Below are 9,438 nucleotides of genomic sequence, written 5' to 3' on the forward strand. Positions count from 1 at the left end.
TATTATACCGCGACAGCGCTATGCATGCAACAGGACGTCATTAACATCTGAACCCACAACTATACGTTGCAACGTACTGTACAGTTCATGGTACTAAGTATAAGATAATATCAGAGGCATTCATAAAATGACTTCCAAAATCTTCTTAGGCTTAGCCTACAGTAAGAACAGTAAAATACACATACAACATTTATTGCAGTGCTAGAATTTTTAAATGCGATATGCCTGAAGATATCCTATCAGCACAAGGGGTCGCTTCTCAAGCGAATAGGGTGAACTCCCGTTTCCGTAGGAAGTGATCAGAGCAACCATTGAATCGGCCCCGGTAAAAAGGATTATGATTTCGGGTTAAGGAGGAATACACATTCCCGGAAAGACGACATGGCCCGGTCTGATGGCTGCGTGTATTTCAGGAGAACCAGTCTCTTCTGGATAATAACAGTCACATTATCTATGGGGTATTACACGGTTAGTTTCTCACAGTAATTCACAGAAAGAAACGAGCCTAACTTCTTTACGAGCAATGAATTGTGTAACCAGAAACAAGGTCCGGCAACCCGTGATGCTAGAGTAGTAATTTTTAACTCTCTAGATGAAAATAATTATTGGTACTAGTAATAGACATAGATTCGTAATTTTAGCTGTGACACTCATTCTTAATCAACGATGGCAAGATTTCTAATTAGTAAATGCACTGAAATGTTTACTTGAATTTCAGTATACAGCCACAGCTTTTCCCCCTCTCTGTGTATAGAACAAACTATTCAGGTTAAACGCGGCCACGTGTTGTCAGTGGTTTCGCAGACCCTAAAATTACTTATCCTTCGCAATGGGGATTTTAGTAAACCCAAACAAATTAAGAGAACAAGGCTTTCTTGAGGTAGTTTCACAGACCGCGATTAGCAATATTCCTAAATTTGCTTACTTAAATCACCATTTAATAGTTCAGGATTACCGTGTAGAAAGCTTTGTTCTCTTAGAGTAAGTTTGGATTCAGTAAAATCTCTGAACTGATTACTGGGTGTGACGGCAATAATTGGGATATAGTTTTAATAAACGTTGTGCCTTTATAAATACTGATGCGGTGTTAACAATAAACTGGAGTTCCCAGTATTGCTATACAGTATTATAACTGCATTACGCTGTATTTTTGGATAAAATGCCTGGTATCAGTCTAGACCGTATTTCTAAAAATAACATGAGAGATGGATTCTTGTGCATTGAACGCGAGAGGGACACGTGATTTAAGTAAGGCAGTTCTTTAAATTATGCAACCATGACTCTGAAAAGTCGAAGTGCGCCACTATCTGAACCTTATCTGTTACTAAAAACCTTCCAAAGGAGCCTTTTTTAAAGCATTGCAGATTGTAGATAATCCTGCGCCGGGGTGATTTCCACACTGCACACCCATTGTTTCAGCTGCAGACACCCACACAGACGATGTATATTGCAGACATGTGCAGCAAGAGTCAGACGCAGAGAAAACGTGTGAGAGACCAGACAACCATAAAGACAGATGCTCCCAAACACATTTCATGCTAATGAGCCTGTTTGTCAGATTTTCATGAAATGTTGGTCTTAGCCTTCCTTCGGGGCAATTAAAGTGTATCTATACGGATTAGGAATGGAAGCTCTGAATAGGAGCGTGCATTACATCCCCATTTCGGCAGCATGACCGTTAGGCCTTGGTAATCTCATGACAGGGGGCTGCCTTCTCCCCTGGAATACACATGACAGGCTTTTCCAGAGCCGGCCGAAGCTACGGAGAAATTGATAGGCAAGGAGTCAGGACACACAGAAGTCGGGGGAAATGGAAGCTGTCGGAAACCGGGCCTATTTCAGGAGGACACGTCTGCACTGGATGGTCCTCATCACTTTCCTGTGTGGCATGTTTACCGTGAGTACAGGGAGAGAATTGAAATTTGTCTAAGGGGGTCCAGTCCGCTTCCTCTGCACTACAGCATGGCCACGATGTAACAAAGGAAAGTTCCTTCATTTTTGTTTGCTGTAAAGCTGCATTCCTGCAGTAGCACCGCTCTGCCTTCAACAGGACAGGAAACTGCTGCAACTCAGTTCTGCTAAAGACTTCTCACCTTTTTGTTACTAAAGTTGGATCGTTAGCGTGGCAGGAAAAAAAAAAGCTGTAGTCTGCCTTTGCTAAGATGTCTTTGAAACATCACTGTATTCCGGTGCTAATCAGAACACAAATCTGCTGTCCTGACTCCAAACCAAGCCTGCCGCTAGACATAATCTGTCTCGGAGGCTGCTCTTTGATCTAAGTTTAAATTTGCAGTCAAGGTAGTTCAGCTGCCTGCCAGTCATGGTAATGTTTCTGTCTGAGTCGGGGTAGAAAAGATCCTTCAGCATTGTGATCTGAATCACAGGGGCTGTTGATGAGAAGCAATCCAGTTTGATTGGGCTCCCTTGCTTAAAAATAAATCCTCGTTTAATGCGAGATGTTTGGTCCGGTTTGATAAAGGCTTGCAGTCGTACACATTGTAAATGAAGTAATCCCATTAATTCCCAGGTACAAATCAGAGTTAGTGCTTCCCTGGGGCAATACATTCCTGCTAATAGCTGCTCAGCAGTGTACGGGACAATGTCGTTCCCATTCCTCGACACAAATGTCTGATTCTTTTTTTCCCCACTTCTTTTTAATTTTGCATTCATGTAGTAGTATTTAACTGCCGATTGTGCACAACATAATTGACAACATGTGAAGCACCGCTGTTTATGTGTCAAAATGAGCAGCTAGTTAAACGTGAAATGGGTCAACTCGCTATGCACTGGAATTCTTGTTACCCTGCTGTAGTTGTGATCCAAAAACCTAATGTCATTGTGAAAATTGATGAATGATGTTTATTTCAGCAATACTGTACAGTATATGCAGCCAGAGACAAGACTTGCAATTTGTTAGTCAGTTTGTTCTCTCACTCCTTAATACGAATCCTGAAGTCATTTAAGAAGCCATCCTGGTAGTTAATAAGGCATAAAAAGGGAAACATTAATACATGGTTTAATCACGTCATATAAATTTATTAAGTTTGTAATGATGATGAAAAATGAGAGAGGTAGTTTTCAAATCACTTGGCTTGAAATTTAAAGGGTTTACTCAAGACTGGACTCAGCGTCCCTTCCATATCAAACCGTGTGTTTTAGTAAGCTTTTGAAGGTATTTGTATGTAAAAAATGACATTAATTAGAGTTCATGGGGCAAGTATCACATTTCCCTGAAGGACAGATTTGATGTAAAAAGTTTTGCATAAAAATAGACCTATCCCTATGAAGACTGGCATTTTATTAGAGAGATAGAGATTAGAAAAATCAAGCGTTACAAATGCAATTTTTTTCAGAGGATCACATGAGGTTGGTGGTTGTAATAAGGGCTATGAGTGTGCAATTACTTACGCTGACTGGAAAGCAGTAAAATGTGCTTTGGCAGATTCATTGCTTTTCCCTGGCGTGATGAATTTGAATGCAGCCTGGACTATTTGTGGACCTGGGAAACTGGACTGCATTGGATTAGGTTTAATCTCTAGAATTCTCATCAGGTCCATTCCTGATTTTGGCAAGCAGAGCTACATTATTAACCTGATAATGTAATGATAATGTTGCTTTATTAGCCCTATACAATTTCTTGCATTAGGAATTTGTCTTTTCGCATACCCCAGCTTGCTCTCTATGAGACCCACAGATGGGGAGAGAGAAGCTTGGGGTCAGAGCGCAGGGTCAGCCATTTATACAGCACCCCTGGAGCAGTTGGGGTTAAGGGCCTTGCTCAGGGGCCAGACGGAGTACGATTCCTCTGTCAGCCATTGGATTTGAACCAGCAACCTTCCAGTCACAGGCACAGATCCTTAGCCACAGTGCCACCGCTCCGCCAGGGTTGGCAGGTTGGAGTCAAATTCCAATTTTGGAGTCATTCTAATTCCAATTCCTTCTTCAGTCGGGTTCCCAGTTCCAATTCCGCAAAACTTTGCAATTCTGGAAGTTGGTTTGAAAGTGGCAGTTGGAAAACTGGATTTGCCTGGGGATTGGATGTAGTGGACGTCTATCTGTTCTGTTCCATAAGGGCAGTAGGGAGGCTCACAGCTTTTCTTTTGTTCCAGTGGACAGTATTCTGGCCAGAGCATGTCCCCTATGAGAAGCTAGGCCCTGTGGGAACGTTCTCCAAATACATGGTGGACCATCACTACTCTGTCCTCTATTACGGGTGAGTGTCTGTGAGGACTCTCTTCCTGCTTTGGCTGTGTTTTTCTCTATCTTCAGACTTCCTCTGCATTCCTCCATCCAAATGTGTCAATTGGAGTGCTTAGCAGTTCCTGGATTGATGGCTCACTGGAGAAGTCCCCACTTACCTTTTCCAAGGCTAGGGGACAAGTGACTAGTGCACCTAGTCTGCATGTCTTTGGATTGTGGGAGGAAAGTGGAGAAAAGCTGCATGGAATTGGAGAGAACATGCAGACTCCACACAGATAGAATCAAACCTACTATAAGTCCTGGAGCTGTGAGGTGGCAGTTCTCTTGTGTTATGCAGATCCATCCACCTTAGATCGAAGAAATGATAATGATGGTGATATTGTGGCATAAACTGGTCATTTTTTATTTCTTCTTAGAAGTGCCTATGTGTTTGTGACTTAATGTAGTCTGCTGTGTTTTGCAGGTGGTGGCTAGCTTGGTCAATTCATGTGTCTGAAGCCATTTACAGCCTGAAAGTGTGCAGGTAATAACATGTTTCTTCTACTAGTCTGAATAATGTAAATTCGGTAAGAATGTCCAGAAACTCCACAGAACAATAGGCTGGAGACACATTCAGGCTAAACTGTTGCTGACAGTTTTAATGGGACAGTGGTCATTGCTGGCCTTATATCAGGGTACATCACATTATACTTCATAACTCCTATCCTTACATCTTTTCCAAACATTTACTATTCATTTATACTCAAGTATCTGTGTATCTGGCTGTATAAGGGTGCTTCTTGTGTTGATAAATATAATGTAATCATATAGCATTGTAGAAACTATGGCTGTTGTCTTATTGTAATGTATCCTACATTGTGGAATAGACATAATATAACAGGTGTACAGGTCACCTCTACAAGGTCACATGCTATTGTGCTTTTAGAGCTGTGTGGCTAGCATCTGGAGCCGCTGCTACCAGCAGGCGCCAGAAGAGGGCGATAGAGAATATTCACTTTTATTTGGACACAACTTTGATTATGGATGCACAACCTAATTTAGAGGGATGTGTGCGTTATGATTAAAGCTATAAATAGGGGTATTATTTATGTTGACTTCTGCATAGTATTTCACTTCTTTTTGTTGTATTTTTCAGTCTGTGTGTATTCAAGTGTGTTTGGAGATCATTTTAAGCTTTGGAATAGTGACAGTGTGCTTATTATTGTGTGCATCTGTCATTTTTGTGTGTGATGTATAGCATGGACTCCTGCCAGGGAGTCTTATTGAATCTTCTGTGTCATCTTTTATGGGTCCAGTGTTTCAGGCCAGATATCTGTCCGTCCTCTACCTGTGTGGCCACCCCAGTGCCTGTTCGTCACAGTGTCTGTACGTCTTTTGCAGCGACAAAGGGGTGGACAGCTGGCTGGCCCGCTTCTTGTGGTGTTTGCAGACCTTCCTGTTCGGAATGTTCTCCTTGTCCCTCTTGCTGAAGTACAAGCCTGACTCCCGACCCAAAAGACAATAAGGACGACTACACCTGGGCCTAACCTGCATCCCCTCCTACCGGAGAGCAGCCTGGCAGGACATTCACTCACCTCTGTTTCTGGTAGCGAGAGTCGAATGGCTCTGGGCCGCTCTCTCTTAACAGGAATAAGCTGCTTGCTGATAATGGAGGGATGAGTTGGGTTTAGCCCCGAGAGGGTTGGGAGATGGGATTGGCTGGATTGAAGATTTCCAAAACTCAGCAGATTTGCCTCTTTTGAAATGAACAAGAGCCCCTTGGATCCTTGAATGCACGCTGTCCCTGCTGTGCATGATGGGATTGATTCCACATTAGGTTTCGACATTGAAATGACCTCTGTGGCAAATAGGTGTCACCTTTAAAGAACCAGTCTTTTCTTCCTTTTCAGTCCAGGTATATCCTATAATTCCAAAAAAGAGTGTAATGAAAGCATGCAGGAGCACATTCCCACATGTTTGGTGCTGCACCACTACAAAATGAAATAGGACAAAAAAATTAACATCTTTCATGTTGCAAAAAGAAAACTTTGGCCTTCCAAGTTCCATTTAAAAAAAAAACCCAAAGTCTAATATCTGCAAATGAAATGAAAAGAAACTTGGAACTGGACAGTAAATGTCACTGCAGTCAAAGCCTGTGAGCGAGTTGTGTGCTTCTGAATGATATGTGCATTGCGGTGATTTTTAAAAGCACTCTTCAGCCCAAACGAGGGCGCACTCATGCTATGTTTCCCGCTCCAGGTGTTGCAGTTATAATGGAATTTTTCTTGTTCTAACTGCCTTTTAACACATTCCAACAAGATGATGTAATAAGACTTTAGAGAAAACACAGTCAAGCTCAACAGTTTTCTTCAAAATCTTGGAAGGAGCTTTTTTAATGCTAATGACGCCTAAAAAAAGTAACATTGATTCCTGTACTAGCAAATTACTTGACTCTAAAGTAAAAACACTGCTGCAATTGCACATATTTTACAGTACACTTTTAAAATTTCTTTTAAGACCATATTTAAGTTTTAAAAATGAGGAGCCACACAAAGAGTGAAATCTGACTTGAGCTTTTCACAGAAATACTTGAATTCCTTTTGCTGTTAATAAGCATCTTTTAATAAATATTGATTACGGTTTGAAAGACAAGAGGAATTGCAACAGAGAAACACTAAAAATAAAAAAAGTGAAGCATTCAACATTCCAAAAAATTTCAAAAGCTTAAAAGAACAGAAGAGGAGTGGGCTAGATCCAGCTGTGTTGTTGCTGCTGTGTGGTCTCTGCTCACACAGAAAACCCACCTCAATGTACAGTGCTCCAGTACTGAGAAACTTTGTTTCTTTGGGCTTGTTAAGGCCTGCACTGTTCTTAGATAAATACAGCTGACTGTGTACATGCTCTTACCCTGCTGTATGAAGGATACATACCTTAAGTATTGTACTGCTTTTCCTTTTAATTCTTTAATAAAGAGTGATTAGACTTTCTCTTAACCTCTAATTGTGTTCTTAAATCTCTTGCCTGATTGTCTGATTGCGGTATCATAAGCTAACTATGCCACAGAACTCAAACAGGTGCCAATACACATACAACTATATCTGACAGGTAGTATTTAAAATGGCAATTAATACCAGTACAAAATTGTTTGTGATGGCAACAAAACAGAACCCTATTGTTTTAAAATGAGCAGTCTTAAAGCAGAGATTACGTGTGCAACACAGCATTAGACATGAAGCAGCAGATGCAGATACAAAACAGTATCAGGTGGCTTATTCTTTATCATCATTTAGGGTCTGATGCAGCAGGCTAAAGAGTGTATCAGACATGTGAAGGACAGTGGACAGGAGTGCTCATTATATACTTGTTAGGTTCTCTTTATGATGCTCATTAGGACACTGTTTGTTAGGGTGTGTCGGATAGATAGGTTGGTTCAGTGACCACATTTCCTCCATTTCTCAGATTGATTATTTAATCAGCAAGCACTGGGTTTGCTTTTCCTTAACCTGCCACCACTGTCGTGTGAAACAAGCTTAGTGTCCCCGTTACCCACAGTGCTTTTTCTGCAACACAAGAGGTAAGGAAAGGAGGATGTTTCCATTTCTGCATCTTCCATAAATCAGCCCAACAGCTGTATAATAAGACCAGCTACATTAAGAAGAAAAGACTCTGCTATTGCCCAGAAACATTTGTCCACTAGAAAAGCATAGAAAATGAGCTTGGATTTATCTGAAACTTTCCTTTTAGTCTACATGCTGAGAGGAAATCTGCTTTTTGGGAGAGAGGGAGCAAGGCAGCAGACAACAGAGAAATCCTATTTTTTGATAAATATTTTGGTCAACTGCATTTGTTTCAACAGCCAGGATCAGTGCATATTACTGCCTGGATTAATGGTATTTAATTTGTATACACTCCATTATTCGTCCTATGTCAGTAGGAAAGTTGGAAAGTAATGGAGTGTAAGTGAGAAGTGCCTGTTGCTAAAGGGAGTACTTACTGCTGGACAAGGGCCATCAGACAGACAGGGTCAGCCTGTCCTTTGCTAATGAACTTAGGGAATTATCTGGCCCTAATCACCCAAGTCTGCTGCAGCACTGTCTCCTATCGTTAATCAAGAGGCTGTTATCTTGAACACTGAGCTAACACTTTCATCTCCGCCCTCACTCTCTCTCTCCAGCGCTCAGGATAAGAAGATCAGTGCTGACGATGGAACCCTGGTGGGTGGTGGGAGTGGGGCACCTCAGCTCTACTTATGATGTTTCAGACAGATAGGATAGGAGGCTTTTCTGGGACAAAAGCGGAGCGGACTTCCATCCATCCATTTTCTAAGTTCTGCCAATACAGGCTCACGGGGAACTGGAAACTATCCCAGCATGCAACAGGCTCACGCCAGGGACACCCTGGATTGCAGTCCATCACAGAGCAAATGTAGACACAAGCACACACTCACATCAGAAGCCAATTAACCTATCAGTATCTCTATGGACCAGATGAAATCCACATGAACACAGGGACAACACACAAACTCCACGCAAATAGCACCCCAGGTCTGGATCCAGGCTTTAGTTTTGTTATTAAAATGAGTCTGTTCTGGCAGCACAGTGGTGTAGTGGGTAGTATTGCTGCCTATCTGGGCACCCAGGACCCAAGCAATGACAGGCAGCACTGTGCTGCTAGAACAGACTCATTTTAATAGCAAAACTAAAGCCTGTATCCCCTGCAAAGCAAGATTCACTTTGTCCTGGTAGAATAATCAGTAATTGTGAATTACTGAAAACAACAGCTAGTTTCAGATTTTCAGTCTTAGCTCTGACTTTTTTGGTTGAACAAATTCTTTGCTAAACAGTCAATATAAGTTCAATATTCTTGTCAATTTTATAATTTCAACAGCACTACACTAGTTACATCTGCTTTACATGACTAGATCAAGACTCCACTTTTAAGACCGCATTGGCCAAAACACTCAACTCTAACTGCTGTATTGATACAGTATGATTTACACATTAGTAAGTGCTGTTGCAATATTAAAAAACCTGCATACTCTAATTGTGCCCCTGCATCTTTATGAGATCTCATGGATTTATTAGGTATTCATTGATAGTGATAATTTTGTAAAATGCAAAGTTCTGCAATGTTGCTCCTTTAAACTACTTTTGCAAAGAAGAATAAAGTGTTTAAAATAACACTAACTGGAGCAATGCGAAAATTGCATGAGTGATGCAAAGATTCCTACCGATATATTGCATTGATTGCTTTTTAGCG

The 9,438-nt window shown here is 41.3% G+C and overlaps 1 protein-coding gene across 2 annotated transcripts; it reads left to right on the forward strand.

The window, feature by feature from the left end:
• The first annotated feature begins 294 nt into the window (after nucleotides 1-294).
• tmem254 (transmembrane protein 254) lies at nucleotides 295-7,172 on the forward strand. 2 transcript variants are annotated; one of them, XM_088917380.1, is made up of 4 exons: nucleotides 295-468; nucleotides 4,110-4,213; nucleotides 4,664-4,723; nucleotides 5,581-7,172. In XM_088917380.1, the coding sequence occupies exons 1-4, from the start codon at nucleotides 382-384 to the stop codon at nucleotides 5,702-5,704; spliced, it is 375 nt and encodes a 124-aa protein (XP_088773506.1). In that variant the 5' UTR covers nucleotides 295-381; the 3' UTR covers nucleotides 5,705-7,172. The 2 variants fall into 2 exon arrangements, with proteins under 2 accessions (XP_088773506.1, XP_088773507.1); XM_088917381.1 differs by lacking the exon at nucleotides 295-468 and adding an exon at nucleotides 1,278-1,897.
• The last annotated feature ends 2,266 nt before the right edge of the window (nucleotides 7,173-9,438 follow it).

This window comes from Atractosteus spatula, chromosome 5 (assembly GCF_055471065.1).
Source record: "Atractosteus spatula isolate fAtrSpa1 chromosome 5, fAtrSpa1.hap1, whole genome shotgun sequence".
Classification (NCBI taxonomy): Eukaryota; Metazoa; Chordata; class Actinopteri; order Semionotiformes; family Lepisosteidae; genus Atractosteus; species Atractosteus spatula.

What these genes read in the sequence shown, in the direction of transcription:
- tmem254 (XM_088917380.1), top strand. Translation starts at nt 382, where the DNA reads ATGGCCCGGTCTGATGGCTGCGTGTATTTCAGGAGAACCAGTCTCTTC. An exon ending in TACTCTGTCCTCTATTACGG is followed by an intron (nt 4,214 to 4,663) that starts GTGAGTGTCTGT and finishes TGTGTTTTGCAG; the next exon opens with GTGGTGGCTAGCTTGGTCAA. An exon ending in TACAGCCTGAAAGTGTGCAG is followed by an intron (nt 4,724 to 5,580) that starts GTAATAACATGT and finishes CGTCTTTTGCAG; the next exon opens with CGACAAAGGGGTGGACAGCT.